Genomic DNA, 19,511 nt, shown 5'->3' with positions numbered 1-19,511 from the left:
AGCCCAGTTTCTTATTTACTCTTGACCTAACAATGAGTTCATGCAGAAATCCCATCAAAATGTGAAGGAGGCACCAAGAAGTGGTGTGCTGGGAAAATGGTGGAGACAGAAACGGGGAGATAGAGAGCGGTTGAACGAGAAAAAGAGGGTGAGGGCCAGAGATAGTGATATACATATATGTTGACTGAAAAAACTGTACTTAAAGTTCCACTGACCAGATTTATCGCAGCACAACCCTTGAAATTCAGCATCTCTGGGAAGTCATGACCAGCTTAACTCGGGGCGTTCCTATTGATGACACCCATAATGCCATGTTTTATGTCATTGTGAATTCCTTCTCTTATAATATATATGTGTTCATGGGCTTTGAAACGGGAACGTGCTGTGTTAAGCTGGTCTTGACTTTCCACATCCGCTGAATTTCAAGGGTTTTGGTGCGATAACCATGGCTACGAGATCATGTTTGTGCTCTTAACTTGGTCCCTAACCCCTCTCCAACTCCCCAATTTCACATGGTGTCCCCCACCCAACCTCTAGCCTGATAACATTGCATCGTTTTTCCTCCTCAAAATGGCCTTTTTCTGTCTTTTTGTTTTTGGAGAGCTGCGCGTATAGCCGTGGTTATCTCTTCCATCGAACAAAACAAACAGTGGCCTTTTTATTTCTGAAAAGCATCTCTGTTTCAAAACACCATGGGAGATTTCCTTATCATTTTGGGAGAAGGGTCTTGCTCATTTTCTATTTTTCTGCCCGGCATATGCGAGCGGGAGAGGTTCTCTGCTACGCCCTGTGTTCTGTGAATTAGGTCTTGTGCAACTTCGACCCGCACTGATGTTTTTACTATAGATTGATTCCCCACATGTTGGGTGGACTCTTTTATCGTATCTTTAAAAAGCACTCAATAATAGAAAGCGTTTGCTCTGGAATTTGTTGTGAAATTTGTTTCTTTTGTATGGCTGTGTTTTTATGATATGATATTGATGTGATTGTGTTCTTAAAAGAGGTGTTTGTTGCACCCATCATATGGTTATATATTTTATTCTGTATTTGCATCGTGTTTATGGAAAGCTATGTACAATTCCGAAATAAACATTAGCCTTCAAAAGTTAACAGTGTTTGCATGTAGCTGTCTGTGATTTTAATCCTTTTCTTGGTAATAAAGTCATTATCATCATTAGGAACATTAGCCAATACATGGTGTGGTGTCTTTCCCAATCTGATTTGTATCATCCTTTACTCATGCTCCCTCTGTTTCTGGCTAAATTAACATTCTCATAGATCCCTTTGATAATCTGATGCAATTAGGAATACTACATTACTGTGCAAGGAACACTGACGGTTTGGAATTGTGACTATGGGGGTCATTACGAGTATGGAGGTAGCCATGGTGCTATTAGCGCCATGGCTGCCTCCATACCGCAATCCGGGCCCGGGTTCCTCGAATGAGGAATTACCGGGCCATCGCAACCTTGGCGGACCTGGTAATTCCCCATCCGAGGAACCCGGACCCGGTCCATCCCCATTCGCATTCGAGCCCCCATAGGGCTCAATGGGAATGGGGATCGAGCTAACAACGGGCCCGTTAATGACGGGCCCGTTGTTAGCTCCCAGGTCCCCTCGCGGGACCCGGTAAGGACCCCTGGTTTTTGCAGGCGCCCATTGCGGGTCCCGCGAGGAGACCTCGTAGTAGGGCGGAACGGGTTTACGGCACCTTTACAGGTGCCGGTAAACCCATTCCGCCAACCTTATAGTGAGGCCCTATGTCTACTATTGCCATTGCTTGGCTTAGTGACCGATGCAAATAACATCCTGATCACTGATATATATTTATTATATGTCTATGATCTGAGACATTCATTCTAACATAGAAGAGGTAAGACACAAACCCCTGTCTATTCCTGTGTGTCTAATCTGAGTTTACTCATATAACTCTAATTAACCATTTGTGGTGTAGCCACCAAAGCATGCATTTTTCCCTTCAATGGTTCTACTTTCTCAGTGGGCCATCTTAGAGTAAATTAGTTGCCTACTCTTCAATGCGTGTTCCTGCTCGCCATCTTTCTAAGGGGGAAATATTGTTTGTTGGACGCAATATGTTGGCAAACATGCTAGGGGAGAGGTGTGTTATTTTCCAGAGAATAAAATGAGATACATATTGAGGTTGAAACCTATTATGGCCTGGACACCACTCCGGTGGTGACGGTGCGCGGTACAAATACCGTTAACTTTAACATACTGCGTGTTGACCTGAGTTTTCGGCAGTCGGCTATAAGGTAAGGAGAATGTTTCGTTATTTTGTATTGCATCATGTATATGTATTAGCCTACACTTTAGCTATATGAGAGTTACCTAAATGCCATTTACCCACACAAAACACATCTGTCCCTTGCTCATGATTTACCTACATGCTCCCATACCCACCCTGATGATGCTGGCATTTACCTAAGGACACGAGTCCGTTTCCTTGTGAGCCAGCACCTGTCATGTATGTGTCATTTGTGCACACCTTTATATTGATATAAAACACATGACTCTGAACCATAGCTCTGTGATGTTTGCAAGGCAGCTCTGCCTGTGTTTGCTTCATTTTCTCTTATTCTTTTGCTATTTTCCTATGTTCTGCAATCACCATAGTAACCGCAATACAGCTTTAAGTAAACATGCACCACTTGAGGCCCAAATCCCCTGGGGAAATGCTGTGCTTGCGCTCAGGTTAATTTGTTTAAATTCAGTGTAAGTACCCTTTATTGAAATTACTCGAGAGAACACTCCCCCTTCCCAATGGAGTAAGGCCTCAGTGGCGGTCGCTGAGGAGTGCCCGGTTTTGTCTTTAGCGGTGTATAGGCTGTGTGGCTGACAATTAGCTAAAAGCACTGCACAGAGCACCTAACATGGGGATTATAACCTCCTACATCCGCCTCTTCCTTTCTCAGGTTGAAGGTAGCTGTACCAGGATAAACACACATTAGGTAAAGCTAGCATTGCAAATCCTCCTTTCCATTTCAGAGGACTCGCTCTATCTTTCGGAGACGGTTCTGACAGGGATAGGCTTGGCAGATGTGCATTTATTTATTTATTTTCTAATAATGCGCCCAATGCCGCACCTGAGTTCGGTGTTCTAAGCGCGGATCCGGGATTCGAACCTCTGTTGCCCTGCGTGGTCTTGCTTCCAAGGATCTGTGTCAGGTGTGAACACCCACAAACATCGATGCCTTTTTACCCAGTAGTTAAAAAGCACAGTTTGACCCGAGTGAAGCCTTTTGACAACTAATCAGTTGTTCCAACCACTGCCTGTAGGTGCATGCATGTTAGCAGACAGTAGATCACCCTGATGGGTATGGGGGCCCTTACTGCGGTGCATGTGGACTTATTTAAGCACAAGCAATGTAACATGACAAACAGAAAATGACTAAGGGTGTTTGAATGGTTCCCTTGTATAAGTAGTTCAGTTCCTTGGATGGTCCTATCACACGTTCAATAAGTTAAAGCAAACTCTACTCAAATATGTCAGCTGTCTGTCATAACCAGGGACGCAGAGGACGTGCCTTTGGTGCACGTTTGCCAAACCTAGGTCTCTGCTGATGCCCTGATAGGGGGCTTGCGAATCACTCACCCTCAGAATTCGGTTGAAGTCCTCCTTGTCGACTCTCAGGAAGTGGCAGTTGTCCTCCCGCAACACAATGGAGGCTGCGCGTGGAGCGTCGTTTACAAGAGCCAACTTGCCAAAATCATCCCCCTCGTGCAGTGTACACACAACGCCCTGCAAAAAAGAGAGGGAACAGAAACATGAATGTGGTCATGAATTCCAAGGGGCGCTTCTCCTGACTACAGAGGCTGCTGATTATCTAGAAAAGGATCCAAAATTGAAAGGGAATACTTCAGTTCCCCTCAAATTAGGCGAGATGTAAAATGCTCAGCCCAGCCTGGGAATGAAAGCAGCTCTTGTAAATGTGACCTGTCTTAGATTAAGGCCTTTTTCACTTACAATGCAAGCACGGAGAGTACCGCTGTGTCCGCCGCCCTGGGAAGGTCTGCTAATGACCCCCTGCTTTTCCCCGCGGTTGCCGATCATACAGCAGGAAGTATGAGGATCATTAATTTAACAGAGGTGGCTCCTCTAAGGGGACCCATGAGCACAGACAAATATAATTGGCCAGTAAGCAGAAAAAGTGTATTTTTTTTAATGTTACGATGTCAGGGTATTTGAGAAAACGCAGCATTCACCCTACTAGACTGCAAATGTGTTCTGGGGAAGCGGGTTGGGGTATGGAAGGGGCAAGGGCTCTGTAGTGCGTGTTTGGAAACTTTTTTTTCCAATAATCCAGTAGGAATGTTTTTTTTTCAGACTGTAAATAAGAGGATTGGATTCGCCCATTGACTTGCATTTTGGTGAGGGCCATTTTACGAGCTAGAAAGTTACAATTTTTGAAAACTTGCAACATTTCTCTAAAAAAATATTTGCAGTCTGCTTCAAAATAATATGCATGGTTGGCATGGAGGAAAGCTCCACGAGTGGAACGTGCGTGCTTTAACTGTCTTGCTGTTGTTATCTTTAATGCAGAGCTGTAAGTGGGAGATGTGGGTGGAAGGAGTGCCACAGTTGAGACAACAGCACGCAAAAACAGCTGCCACCAATTTCACATTTCCTGAAATAGGGGGTCACCTAATGGCCATTACTGGTGTAGTAGAGGTTTCTGGTGGGATCATAACATTTGGCATAAGAAGGTTGCTTTCATAACATGCAGTTCTCTATACAATAAATACTATGATTTGAACTGCATGGGGTGGGGAGTGGTGACTGGGGCGGTTTAGACGAAGGAGGTCTGGCCTTGTGCACGCTGGCTGTTTTGCCGTCGGCTTTAGAAAACAAGCGTCAGCCCCCGATTGTTTTGTTATAGGGGGGCTGATACTCAAGTGGGGTATTGAACAGTATAAACAAGAAGTAGAGTATACAGCTACCCCTCCCTCTTCTGTGCAGGCCTCCTTGTACCTCTCAAGGAAGCACTGCAGATGTTGGACTCAATGCTGCACTGTGCAACGTTTACCCTTCTAATTATAAATACTTCATAGTTTATTAAACAATTTCTCATAAATTGCTCATAAAAAAAATACAAACTACATTGAGATATAGGAACACTGAAAACAGCGTGTGGTTAGTAGAGATGCGTTTGTATCATCTAGGAAACATGATCAGATAGTTTATACATAAGAGATCTGGATAGGCATGCTGTTGGGAAAATTCAGTGATAGATAATCTGGTGTACCAGTTTACTAAATGTAACTGGATGAGATTCGTTGTACAGAAGGGGTTCTTTCAAGGCAATGACCTGCAGGTAATACAAAAAATGACTCTATTTTACAGTGAAGGCAGAGGCAGGCATACAGAGGAAGTTGACAATGATGATACATATGTGATGAAAGCAAAACCAGAGAGAGTTTCTGGAATTTTAGTAAGCTCAATGAATAGAAGCTATACAAAATATTAATACCCTGGGGTTGTGGTCTTGGCCTCCCAGCAAATGAGGAGGCTCAGAACGGGGTCTTCACCACATGGCAAATATCCATCTCCGAGCCTCCTCAGAGCTGGAGGCCGTCATCTTCCCCCACAGGATAATGAGGTCAGTGCTCCCCCACACCCTACATCTCCATCCCTCCAGCCTTCTCCCCGATTTTCCACACATTTCGCGCCCTCCCATCTCCGCCCCACTTACCTTCCACTTCCATGTCCATCGCCGGGAACAGTAGTGTCCCTGGCACGTCCTGCATGCGACTTGCCGCCATGGAAAGGGAGAAGGGACTACATGTAGCCCCTTCTCCCCAATCCATGGAGGCCATCTTTTTTTGTATTTTTTTCAAAGTTGATAAATGGCATATGCATCCTTTCTCAACTTAAAAAAAAAAAACACTATCAGCAATATTACCCTTGCAGGGCGGACATTACCAGGAGTTGCTAAAGTTCTATCCTCCCTAATGGAGTCTGGTAGAGCACCACGATACGGAACCAGAGAGTTTTAAATGCTGCTGAGAGTTCTAAGTACTGAGCACAGATATTTCACCATGACATTAGTTTAATAGAAGTTCAAAAGCCAGGTAGATGAGCTTGAAATTCTCCTTTTGACATAACGAGTAGTCAGTACATTGCTTCAAATACATGTTGACTGCTTTATCTATGTGTGCCTCAGGGGTTTGGCTGTCATATTCTCTACTCCAAGAAGCTTGTCAACTTCTCCCACTGGCCATCCAAGGGTCAAGGTGCTAACACAGACAGTGATGTAGTCGGTCAGCACATGGGCAAGGGTAATTAAGTCCTGAAGAATTGAGAGTGGGGGAATTTTCAACCACCTACGCATGACATCGCAGTGACTCACTGAAAAGCCCCATGGTATTGCTCTCCTTTTTGAACACTCATATTCAAGCAGTGGCGGACATCCACCATCCAGCACCAGCCTTTGTCGAGTCATTGCACTGACGATGATCAGGTTCTACAAGATACCAAGAGCTGCTTGCCATCAGCCTTCGGGTTGGAGCACACCAAAAAATAGAGATTGGCACAGGTATCGCAGAGACGAGGGGCAGGCTGGAGTGGTCAGGACAGATTTGCCATGTGCATGTGAGTTCTGAGGTTATCAGGTAATAAAATCGCGGCAAAAATGCTATGGTTTGACCCGGTAACTGTGTACCCCATTATACCATTTAAGGGGAGCGGGAGTTGCGGGGGTGTCCGCCGCATCCTTAACATGATTGTGGTGTGAAAACCACGGCATTTTTGCCATGATATTTTGTATTCACAGCCATTTTTGCCACAATTGTAACAGATGGAACCGCTCTGAAGCCACACTTATTGTTTATCTGCCATTCAACAATACTTGACACCAACTAGGCGTCCAAAATATTGTGCTGTAGGGAAATGCCATAATCTTTTAATTGCTAGGGGCCAACCCATCATATGGGTATCAAAATGCATTTACACTTTTATATATTTGCAATGCAAAAGAACACGTGAGATTCTGCATATATATTACCTTTCCATAAATCACCACATTCACCGATCCTTTCAGGATAATGTACCAGGAAGTTCCTTCCTCCCCTTGGTTAAATACTAGAAAAAGGCAGAAGACAATATGTTAGGACTTAAAATACAGTAGAAAGGAAATTATTTACTGCACAAGAAAATAGAATGCATTTTAAAACATATCGCATGTTATAATAGGTATAACTACTTGTTTACTTTACTTTGTGGCTTTCTTCAGATTTTCTTCCATATTTTGTTCCGTAGCAGTTTATATTCATACTAGTGTAGAAGCCCATGTACATGGGCCGAAGAGCAGGTTTTCATTAACACGGTAGGCCCACTATATATTGTAAGGCAACAGCTCCCTCTAGCAGTGACAACAGGCAAATCTATAATTGCATCAGATAAACATACATCTGGCCTTTTATTATATTGTTAGATTAGGTTTGCTAATCCCAAATGGGAAAGATTATGGTATGAATGGGTTTTCAATGTTTCAAAAAACCGGGGTATGTGAGTCAGTAGATGCCGTGTGGTCTCCATATAAACTACTGAATACAAAGTCTGCCATGACTGTGCGTCTTTGCTTCTCCTTTCTGTACACTTTGTACACCGCACGTTTTCCCCTCGTGGATTACAGTTTTGCATGAGTAACAGCCTTCAGTTCTCCCCCCATGAAGCGCCCAATTTACTGGGCACTGGAACTAGAACGAGGCACTTTTTGTGAATAGTTGCTGCTGGTGCACAAAAGGCATTGGGGTGTTGCCCCACCCACTTTGCACAGGGTGTCACTCATTCTTTCATGCACAATGCACCATTTTGTGAGCGCTGTTTGTGACAAAATTGGTTTCCTGACCGTCTGCAGGGGCAGAGGTCTTTTAGCTCCATATGTGTGGTGCTGTAAGGCCTCTGTCCTTGCAGCCAGCAGAGGGCGCATTTTAGGAACATGCCCATAGAAATTCATTGAGGTCATCTGTTTGGATCTTCTTATGCCTTTCTATGGGACGCGCTAGACCTGCTTCTTGCTGCTGTGGTAGGGCAGGGAGGAGAAGCAAGTAGAGAGACCAGGCATGGGGCTTATCGCCGAAATTAGGTAAATTTAAAAAAAATGGTGTACTTTGTGTGGGAGTGTTGTGTGAATGTGAGCATGTGGGCATGTAAGCATACATGTGTATATACCTGTATTTGGATGGAGTATTGTATTTGTACATGAAGTGAGTGGATGGAGGTCCATGGGGGATTTGAATGATGCTGGCTTGGGTGGCAATTCTGGTAGTATATAGAAAAGAAACATGAGTGTGCTTTCAGTGGTATTACTGAGAAAAGGCACCACAAGCATGCCCTTACATTGGAAATACTGGCATAAGTAAGAAAAGGCACCACAAGCATGCCCTTACATTGGAAATACTGGCATAAGTGAGAAAAGGCAATGCGAGCACGTACTTACAGAGACAAAACTGGCATATACTGGCACAGCCAGCATAACAATGAATTCCTGGAGTGGCAATATGGACAACACAAGCGTGTTCTTGCCGTAATAGCACTGGGACTATTGGGCAAAGACAACACATGAGTGTTTTTACAGTGGTAATACTGGCATTACTGGGCAAATGCAAAATAAGTGCTTCCTTGGAGGGGGAGTAAGTATTGTAGCATATTTGCCCTGCCAACGTGAAAACGTGTTCTTAATGTGGCAGTGCTGGCATTATTAGGCAAATCCATCTCTCATTCACTAATTGCCGAGCCATGGATCAGCAAGGATATCTATAGTTCTTACTATGGCCGTGTGAGCTCCCTTTACCAGGGGGTGATGGAAGTTTGCCACTGTATCTTTGAAATATTTTGGCCACTTTCACCCCTCAGCCAGCGACGGAAATGTGTTACATCACCGTAAAAAAAATCACGTTATCGCGTCAAAACAATTCAATCTGCCATTACAACCTTGACAATTGCTTTCATTATACAGAAAGTCTATTAGTCGGATGTTAGTACTTACAAACTGTTCCTGCTTTGGGGTGAGATTCGAAGATGAGAACACCAGCAAGTTCACGTTTTACCTGGAAAAGAGGATTTAGCAAGGATTGAGAGACGATTTGTGCAATGTTTCTTTACATGTCAAAGGTCCACAATTCACTGGGGACAGTGCTGCTCCTTCATGCCCTCCTATCCTGCAGAAAGGGACCATTGGATCACTTTGACAAGTTAATGGACTACTATTAACTACATACATCTACAAAATGAGTCTGCTATTTGGCTTTTCACTTCCGGAAACAATGTTATTGACTATTGCAAGTAGAAGCAATACATTGAATTGATCGACCCATTGATTCAACACATGCAATTTGTAGATTTGGGAAGAAAGGAAGATTTCTTGAGGAGTTGTAGCTTTGAATTGCAGCTGAAATTGCCAGTAATGGCGGCCGCCATGAAAAGATGTGGAGGCCACCATTACAGGTGAGTCCTCCTGATGTCTGCAGGTGCTAAAAATGTACGCAACGTTCACATGAAACAAATCTATCCGCGGGGACCAGAAATCTGATACCCGCGGATAAACCTTATATTTCTCACATAGAGCGGGAAAGCCCACAGTACAACTCCAGATAGAGTTTCATTATGCGATTCCTGCTCCATAGAAGACATTTTAGGAAAACAGGTTGGCCACGGGGAAGCCCATGGAAACAAGGGTGTCCATGACTTCCTACCATGTCCTCCTCGTTCAGAATGAGGCCGATGGGGCGGAAAGTCTCTCAGTGATCAGAACGCCAAAGGATAGCTTCTGAAAAGTGTAATAGATACAAAAAGAATGGTGTATCCATCAAAAATAAAATATAACAGCTCTAGGGCTTGGGTTCTATGGCCATTCTTTATGTAACATTCACTTGTGTTGGTCTGCTAAAAACTTTGCACTTCACTTGCGAAACCGCACTCAGGCTACTTTCGCTCGTCACCCGCCACACGACTGGCTATTATATTGCCATTGGACTGGCATCATAACCTTTTCCTGATTTGGGCAATACAAAATGTGAACGCCACCTCATTTCTCTAACATTGCTTTATTTTTCTTTGGACAATTCTTGTACTGTAGGTTAATGTAACATCGGTCCAGATAGTATTGTGTTAGTGGCACAACAGATGTATTCCATAAAATTTAAAAATACATAGATTTTGGTAGCCCACAGTCTGCTCAGTTCTCTATCTCAAGCGATGTTATATTCACTACTTGATGCCATCTTCCATTGCGTGTGCCTGCTAAAATTGCACACAGTGAAACTAGGTTTGTGCAGTTTATTAAGCAATTATGGGTAGACCGTGTGACAATATAAAATGTGCCTTACTTCCGTGGGATGGAGAACACTTCCATTGTGCCAAAGCACTGACAATTTGTGCCACACCCCAACCCCCACTCAGAGGTGTACCCGTCAAACAGCGTTCTGACCATCCCATTAATTGCATTTTCTGAACCTATCTTTTTCTCACATTGAGGAGTCTCTGCCTTGTGCATTTCTTTTACAGTGATCCTAATGTGCTTAGTGAAAAAAAAGATTATGGTGCAGATTTTCTAAAAAAAACACCCCCACGGGATGTGCTATTGTGCAGAAATGTGCTTGTGCCATTACACATTTCTTTACAATTCACAAGCTACAAACAACGCCGCTAAGGAAACGTTGCAGGAACGGTAAGAAATATTTCCCCCCTCTGCACCATAACATATTATAAAATTCAATAGTTTTTATAGATTCTTTCAGAATTATACAGCTTACCTCTGATTAGGTAACTAAGCATTTTCTGAATTGCTTTTAATGATTTAATGTATTGATATAAATCTCCCCTGAATCATATATTGGATTGTGTTTTAACAAGCGCTAGATTGTACCAGCTTTTCGGTGCACAGGACAGCTAAAGAGCGATGTTTTCTATTGGAGTTTGTAAACTACCATGTTCCTGAAGTAATCCACTTCCTACCTCTATCCCTGAAGCATATCTAAACTGGCATGGGAGCAACATAGCAGTGGGCACGCCCAAGACAAGCGCGTCTCTGCCAGTTCACATTGAGTATGTACATAGACAGAGAGAGGAATCTTACCCTATCCATGTGATCACATCTAGTTTATCAGCTATTAAGATGCTATTTTGGGTAAACTTTCCTCATACTATCCTCTGGAGGATGTCTGAATTCATCGTCTGAAAATGTTTAATCTCTACCACCCTAACTCACTCTCTAAACATTAATATAAGAGAAAACCTTACGCTTGATCTCTCATGAATGCGCCTCCTATTAGGCAGAAGAGGGAGACTAAAGAACGTCAATGCTAAATGCTACCTCAGCACTGATGAACATATTACTGATACATGACCTAGTCTTGAAACTTCATTTGGATTTGCTTTTCCTAACAGAAACATGGATCACGTTAAAATAATGTTACCATCCTTTCAGATCTTACACTCACAAATTCCAATCATATATCATAGTCCTGAGTAACCAATCAGGGTAGTGGCCTAGCTGTTATTTTAAAATCTGATTGTCGAGCCCAGTAAATTCAACAGTTGAATCACCTGCCTTCCAACTTAAACGTGGGCATTCCAATTTTGTTAATTCACTGCTAATCTAAAGACCTCCTGGATCCAAGAGTAACTTTGTTCATGAAATTAGAATCCCTCCTTTACCTACTTTTGAAAAATACTACATTCTTGGGGGATTTAAACTCGTGGACTGAGTCCAAGACAGGTAAACCTGTTTTATATCTGCTTGATTCCCTACAAGACTTCAGCCTCTCGGCACAGGTTATTTATTCCACTTATAAAGCTGGTCACATCCTGGACCAACTCTCTGCTTGGTCCTCAGAAATTTCTGTTGGTATGCCGCTTCCTTTCTCTTGGACCCATCATTTTGGAATATCCTTCTTAATTCCCATTACTTAGCTAGAGAAAGCAAAACTACTGCCAGATCCTCCAATTCTTTCAAATGAACCAGTGTCAGAACTAGTAGCTAATCTTCCCTTTACCCAGAACCCAATTCTCACTAATGACCCTAATGAGGTGCTTGAAAATGTAGAGCTTCGCACCACATGGATTATTGATACACTCGTGCCACTCTTTATGGTTAGAACACATTTGCCACAGAGAAAATGTAAAAGGTAGTTTACTTGGGAACTTGAGATTTATGATGTAAAGTTAGGAATTTTGAGAGGCGGCAGTGACAATCTTATATTAGGGAGGATTATAGAGAATTTAATCTCATCAGAAGGAGATTGTAAAAGCCAAATAAAACTATACTATGGACACAACATTAAATCTGCTTCTAATATGCATAGGAAGGTATTTGCAGTGGTTAATGAGATTTGCAATGGATCAGACACAATTGCTATAATCCCATTGCAAATACTGACTGAGTACCTGGTTCACCATTTCACATAAACAATTGAGAACATCGGGAATGACTTCTACATGGTTTATTATAATGGCTGCCATTTGCAGCCTAAATTTGTGCACAGCACCACGCCTGTTCATAACACACTTGACTCATTCATTTAGATAGATTGGGTCTTACACACCTCCTTTCCTCTGCAAAATTATCACTTGATACACTACCTCCTAGAGTTGCTTGTGATCTTTGCCCACTTTTTCAAGATCATGTTCTCCATATTGTTAATGCTTTCTTGGCTTCAGGGATTTTTCCCTCTGCTTGGAAATTCTCTGTGATCAAGTAACTTCTAACAAAGCCATCCCTGAATCCTGTGGAACCAGGCAATTTCTGCCGCCTTTCCCAAATACCCTTTCTATCCAAATAACTAGAAAGGGTTGTGGTGACTGTAAGAAGGATTTCTGAACTCTGACCTTGAGGGGCAGTGGTTCAGAAGACCAACCTAGTTTCTTGGAACAGGGTAACCTCTGGACAAGCCAGACCAATCAGGGTAGCTATGACAGGCGGTCAAGACTAAGGGCCTCATTACGAGTTTGGAGGCAGCCATGCTGCTATTTGCAGCATGGCTGCCTCCAAACTCGGCTCCGGGTTCCCGGAATGGGGTGTTCCCGGAATGGGGACTTACCGGCCATTCCAACCTTGGAGGACCCGGTATTTACCCATTCAGGTAAGCCATGCCCATTCCCATTCGAGCCCCCATAGGACTCGAATGGGAATGGGGAGGGAGCTAATAACGGGCCCGTAAATAACGGGACCGTTATTAGCTCCCTGGTCCTTTAGCGGCTCCCACTTACCGGGACCCGCTAAAGTACCTCAGAATGCAGCGGTAAGGGGTTAACGGCAGTGGCATCCTTACCAGTGCCGTTAACCCCTTACCGCCGCACTCAGAATGAGGCCCTAAGTCTCAGGAGGGGTGAGGGTGACTGAAGGAGCTCAATGAGCACACAGAGCAAGGACACTTACAAATTACGCCAGACAGGTGTTATATCAAAAATATAGACACTATTACAAGGCCTTTGTAACATAGACCATAGTAAAAGAATCACAGTAACCCTAAGTTAAACCAATACATCACACTCAATACAATATATACAAGACCATTGGGGTCTAAAGGGTTAAATGCACGACATATGTTGACAACCTAGATGGGAAGGAAACAGGCAGTGCAGATAGTCTTTAGGACCAGTTCAACATCAATAATAAACCTAACTAAGAGGCAGTCCAAGCCCTACGAAGAGAGGAGCTCAATAGTACATGCACGTGCTTGGGCCAATGGGCGGAATAGGGTCTCTTCAGGGGCCTCTAGCAGCTCAGGAAGGTGGATGAGGCGATGCAGAACAAGTTCCCACTATTCAAGAAGGACCTCCACTTGAGGGCAGAGGCAGTTTGAGAGTGCGGGATGGAGTTGCTATTTCACAATAGCTGTGGAAAGGAGAGGGGCCCCCAGGGGCCACTTGTGCATAAAAATGGGCTCTTGTGCTAGGGGCCACAGTTGGGGTAAGGAGTACTCACCGGTCCCCGACACAAGCAGACCCAAACTTCGCCAGTTCAGTCCACTTCGCTGGCAGGTTCGAATGCGGCAAAAAGGACGTCTCGGCACCTTTCAGCTCCTAAGATACAGCGATGATTCCCAAACGGGACAGTGGCGATTTCTCCGCTCCGGGTGGAGGAATCAGCCCAGTTTCACTGCAGCAGGCTTCAGGGGCAAGAGGGTCACAAATGCAGTGAACATGCACAGGTCGTTGCCACGGCAGGGCAACACGGTATGTGGGATGTTTTTACCCATGCATCCGAGCCCTACCACAAAAACTGTGCAGCACTGGCATGGAAAACATCATGACGGCCAGAACTTCCCAGAAAATGCACAGGGAAATGCATGAAGAATAGGCTGCCACCCATTTTGCCTATGTTGTGAGCACAGAAGGGCACATTGCCTAAAACCATTGTAAAAGGGGCAATGCTGATTGCCAAAAGCAACCCATAACTGGTGGGAATTCGTTTTCTTCAGGTCAAACATGGCTAATTTATGGGCACAAAATTATTTTACTGCAGAACTACACCAATGCCATTTGTTGAACCTGGACAATATACTTCCATGTAATATCTCTTGTTTGAAATGCTTGAATTCAAGACTGATCCAAAAAAATTGCATGCAGTACCCGCTTTTGACTGAGGGCGGCGCTAGCGGTCTAAACTCTGACAGGGAAACTGCATGTCAGGAGTTGCAGGAGAGGCCTTTACATCAAAGGCTGGGAGTTAATTAAAATCTTAACCACATGCTGTTCCCAGAAGACAATCTGATTTAATTAACAGGCCAAAGGCTGGGAAACCTCTCACCTCCAGAGATTCACACCAGGAGTTAGAATCTCACATGACCTCTTGATTGATAGAAGGCAGACTGGCTGGGAGCCTCCTGGAGACCACACAATAGGCTCTTGCACTTGAATAGAATATGTTGATTTTGACTGTTTCCTGTCAACAAAGGCCTGCCTGCCAGAAGACACATGTGATCACTGACCCACCCAAGTCTTGGAGGCGGACTCCGACACTCTGAGAACTGAATTGAAAGCAAAATATATATTTAACAGAAACACTGATAACTCTTTGTAATCAAATGACAGGAATGTATAACTTTGAGAGCCTTCATTTAAAAAATGTACCTTCGATTCAAGCCCAAACTCCAATTTGTGTGATGTTCTGGGGCAAGACCCTGCTATTTATGTATACTACAGACTCTGTGTTTAAGCTAGAGACATGGGAATTTACTGGAGTATGTATGGGAGTATGTATGGACAGGCCATGTATATGTGTATAATTTTTTAATGAAAAACCAATATTGCAAAACCAGTTAAAAAACGCAAAATGTTGCCGTTTCTGAATGCAAGCTCTTAGAAACATCAGAGTTTGAACAGAGTATACCTCATGTGATACGTGATGGGTGCATGTAATTTCAAACCACTGTGTATCTATGAAATATGTCTTTAGGTCAAATATAGATTGGTGGGCAAACTGACCAGGGGAGGATCCTCTGACCCATAAAACCTACAGCATCACCATGACACACATTTCCTTCCCCAATCAAAGCAGTGCGGAAAGCTTGACCCATGGGCAGTTGAGAGAGGGGCTGGCTAGTGATGCTGCACACACACCCACTTTCAAAAGACATAAAAAGAGCCACTGGAAGCTAGGTAGAGACATTCAAATCCAGTTGCCGCAACGCGCTCTGCCGGACCATACAACATCCAGAAGATACCAGATTCAACACTTAGACTTTAAAACTCCAAAGAACTTGATTCAGAACTCAAAGCAAGGGCCTAAACCCACAAGCTGAGAACTCTTCCCAGTAGGCCTCAGCATCCAGCAAACCTAACAGCGGTAGCAGCATCCAGGAGCCGTGCAGATCAGCGCTGGGTCCAGAGAAAGCTGTGCAGAAAGATCCAGAAGCAGTGCTGTACCCAGAGAAAGCAGAGCAGTATCCAGAACCAGAGGCCAGAGATCCAGAGTGACCCAGACCGCTGTTAGCAGAACCAGAGAGCTGACCCAGATCACTGTGAAGTGCCGAGACCAGAACCGGAGTCCAGTCCAAAACCTGACCAGATCCGTGGGGAGGCCTATTTCAAAATATATTGTGAGTACCTAGCAGAACTGTGCAGAACCAATCTCTTAGTTAAAATAATATAATTCAATCTATTTTAAATCTAACCAGAACTGCCTCCTAGAAGTTGTCACTTGTCATTTGCAAAGCTGTCACCTGTCATTTTCTAGCTGCAAGCTGTAACCTGTCGCTTTGAACTTTTACAATTTCAAATCCGAAAAAATACCTTTATTTAATCGTCCGTATCTCTGGAACCGTTTGTGCTAGGAACTTTCCTCTGAAAGCTTAGAATCTTACCTTTCCAACAAGCCTAGAACCGACTTCCTACTCCTTATACTTTCTCCGCAATCACGATTCACGCATTCGCGAATTTTGCCGCGATTTGCGATTTGGCCCGATTTCTTTACTTGTAAAAAGATAGCTGCTTTTGCCTGAACTGCTAAATTTCGTTTGCCTCTTAAGAACCATCCCTGAATCATTGCTAGAGTGAGCCTGAACTCATATTAACTAGATACCACTCACCCTGAACCTCCTGAAGGGAATTAAAAGCATTTTCAGCATATTTCTCACTGCATTGTCACCATATTCAAAGCATTTTGCCTGTGTTTCAAAACTCCTATCTGTTGTATAAGCTGCTGGGGGGGAATTGAACTGAATTCTATTTGATTGCATTCCTAAGAACTGTGTCATCTTCATCTTCATCTCCTTACATTGCATAAAAGGGGGGGTGAATTGTCCAAGAAAGTGATTACATTGTCTTTTGCTGAAACCCTATCATGTTTTTTTCTGTACTGCATTTTCATTCCACCTTGCATCCATTTGAAACCACAAAAGTATTGTTGCTATCGTATCCATCCTATAACCACTCATCATTGATTATAAAGAAGTGTGCTAGTGCCAGACTATCCCTTACTGATGACTGCTCAGATTAAGTGTGATATTCAATTATTAATTTATTATAAAGTGTGATATATATATATATATATATTGTTTAAATTCTCAAATAAACCTTTTAACTTGCAAAACAGAACTACTTCTTGGCTCAGTGGGGTCAGGGGGATTCCAAGAGAGGGGTGTTATATAGGGGTAGTCATCCAGAACTCATGAACTGGACATAAAGATATATCAATAAGGGTTTCCATTCAGTATCCCAGACTAGGCATTGACTTAGCAGTAGGGCTGGATTGAATCCTCTTACAAAGTGGGGGCTCGAGCCGGACGTTTGGGTTAGATCTATCACTTGTGCAGATTAATACAGTGTGCCAGCTGACCAGATACACATATCCGGTCGGATCACCACGCTGTGTTACGCTGTAAAGCACTCTTCAAAGGAACACTCTAAGGAAAAGGTCTGTTTTGCAAAAATAAAATACAAACTTCTGTAAGTCAGGAAGGAACTCAAATTCCAGAATGACGACCTTGGTAGATATGAAAATAGCCAGAGAACACTTCTTACATAAGCTATTTGTGAGAGGTGAGTGGACTCATCAGGACCAAACGGTCTGGTTGCAGGCAATCGCGCAACAGGTCACTGAAACAGGGTCAGATATATGGGGAGATCAGGGTCCCCTACATGTGGCCCTGAGTGAACTATACATGGCCCCTAAGGCCAAGGATGAGCACAACAAGATTGCCAGGGTAGCGACATATTTATATTTACATATGAGAGCCATGCAGGACAAATGTGCTGAAGGCCAAGATCTGGTGAGTAGGCAACTGCTGGCATTACAGAAGGCCCAATCTGATCTGGACTCTTCTGAGCAGAGGCTGCTCAGGAGCCAGGAGTCAGAAAATGACAGCAGACGGTACATCACTAAAATAAAGGAGGATATGGATGTGCTGCAACAGGAAAAGGCGGACCAGGATACCAGATTTCTGGCCTTGCAGAAGGAGTACCAAGAAGGTTTGGACTCCCTTCTGCAGAGCCAGAAAAAGCTGGAGCAACAGTTAGACTTCAATAGGGCATGTGCTGAGCAGGTAGTCACCCTGCAAAGCCACCTAGATAGGGAGAAGGCAGAGAGCAATAAACTGATTTTGAAAGACCTGGATACCCAGGCAGAGTTTGACCAGGAGCGCCAGAAAGCTGGTGCCTTCCAAAGGCAAAGGGACGACCTGGCGGCACAGATGCAGGCTCTTAGTCAGGAAAGGGATACCTTAGGCCAGGAAGTCTGCCACTTAAAAAGGAAAATGGAAGAAAATCACCTGGCCCTCCAGGGACTGGGTGACCTCCAAAAAGAACCCCAGAATTTGTTAAAGCACACCAGGAGGGTGGAGGATGCTCTGGCAAGAAAGGAGCAGGCCAATAGGGACACAGCTCAGGAGGTAACCCCCCTGCAGCAGAGACTGGCCCAGTACTCCAGGACCAATCAGGAGGCACAGAGAGAAAATGAGGCTCTCTGTCAGCACAATGATAGGCTCCAACAACAGGTAGCGATGCAGGAGCGACTGATCCTAAGTTAAGGCCTAGTAAGGCCTTAACTGAGGAACTGAAAGCGCAGGCTCTTGCGTTGCAACAGGGAGCAGGGGCGGATAGAGACCAGGTTCGCTGGGAAAGGGAAACTCCTGAGCATAACCTCAGGAGCCCTAGTACCAGAGGCCTTTATCTCTCTCAGTCCCTGGACTCTGCCACCCCCATGTCCCCTGGCGCACATGAGCACCGGGCCACAGGGATGGCAGATTACTATCCAGCCAGGGGCTCATAGGCCAGTACCACCCAGGTATGGAGGGGCGGGCATCTGGGTATGGGCACCCAAGCACAGTGCAATTTATTGGGGAACCCCAGGAGAGTAGGCCCATTAAGGGCATCCTGAAAACCTCTGCCCAGTTATGTCAGTGGGGGGGGGGGTACCCATCAAATCCTGGCAGCGAGGAGGGATCTGAAGACTCCTCTGAGCGGTACAGGACACAGGAGACCAGGTCCCCACATTCTGCCAGCCACTCCCAGGCTCGCAGAATCCGGGAAAACCTGGAAGATCAGACAGAAACCTCTGGGAGCAGTGCCTCTGAGTCAGAGGATGAATGGACCAGGGTTACCCGAACCAAAAAGGCCAATAAGGCAAAAAGGGCCTTGCTTAAGGACCCATTGAAACAGATTAAGGCAATCAGGAGTGTCATCACGCCTTATCATAAGAACGCCAAGTACTCTGTTTGGGAACACTTGGAGCTCTATGAGCAAATGATGGAGACTTTTCATTTGAAGGACAGCCAAAGCTGTATCCAATATGTAAAGTGGACATTCTCCCCAGAGTACTCCAGTTTCTTTGCGGGGCTGGAGGACCAAAATCATTCAAGGTGGTCCACCTATAAGGCGGCCATATTAAAACATTTTTCTGTTCACAGAAATCCCCAAGAGGCTCGCAAGGCAGCCTACAATTTGCAATGTGGGGAGGATCAGGCCCCACAAGAATTTGTGCAAGAACTGAAACGTGCCTTTGCGCAGACCATCAGAAGGGTGCGCACAGACAGCAGAGAATTTGTCAATA

At 44.3% G+C, this 19,511-nt stretch overlaps 1 protein-coding gene across 3 annotated transcripts in view; it reads right to left on the bottom strand.

Annotated features, from left to right (window-relative positions):
• RAPGEF4 (Rap guanine nucleotide exchange factor 4) overlaps positions 1-19,511 on the bottom strand; it is a 1,521,174-nt gene that overhangs the window by 524,273 nt on the left and 977,390 nt on the right. For all 3 annotated transcript variants that reach the window (XM_069616226.1, XM_069616227.1, XM_069616228.1), the window contains 3 exons: positions 9,009-9,069; positions 7,023-7,099; positions 3,614-3,760 (listed from right to left, as the gene is read on the bottom strand). In XM_069616226.1, coding sequence (XP_069472327.1) covers positions 3,614-3,760; positions 7,023-7,099; positions 9,009-9,069 — 285 coding nt within the window. The remainder of the gene's footprint in view (positions 1-3,613; positions 3,761-7,022; positions 7,100-9,008; positions 9,070-19,511) is intronic.

Source organism: Ambystoma mexicanum, chromosome 9 (genome assembly GCF_040938575.1).
Source record: "Ambystoma mexicanum isolate Mex_15411 chromosome 9, UKY_AmexF1_1, whole genome shotgun sequence".
Taxonomy (NCBI): domain Eukaryota; kingdom Metazoa; phylum Chordata; class Amphibia; order Caudata; family Ambystomatidae; genus Ambystoma; species Ambystoma mexicanum.
The sequence above is the reverse complement of the archived record's forward strand: the minus strand, read 5'-3'. Positions and strand labels throughout refer to the sequence as shown.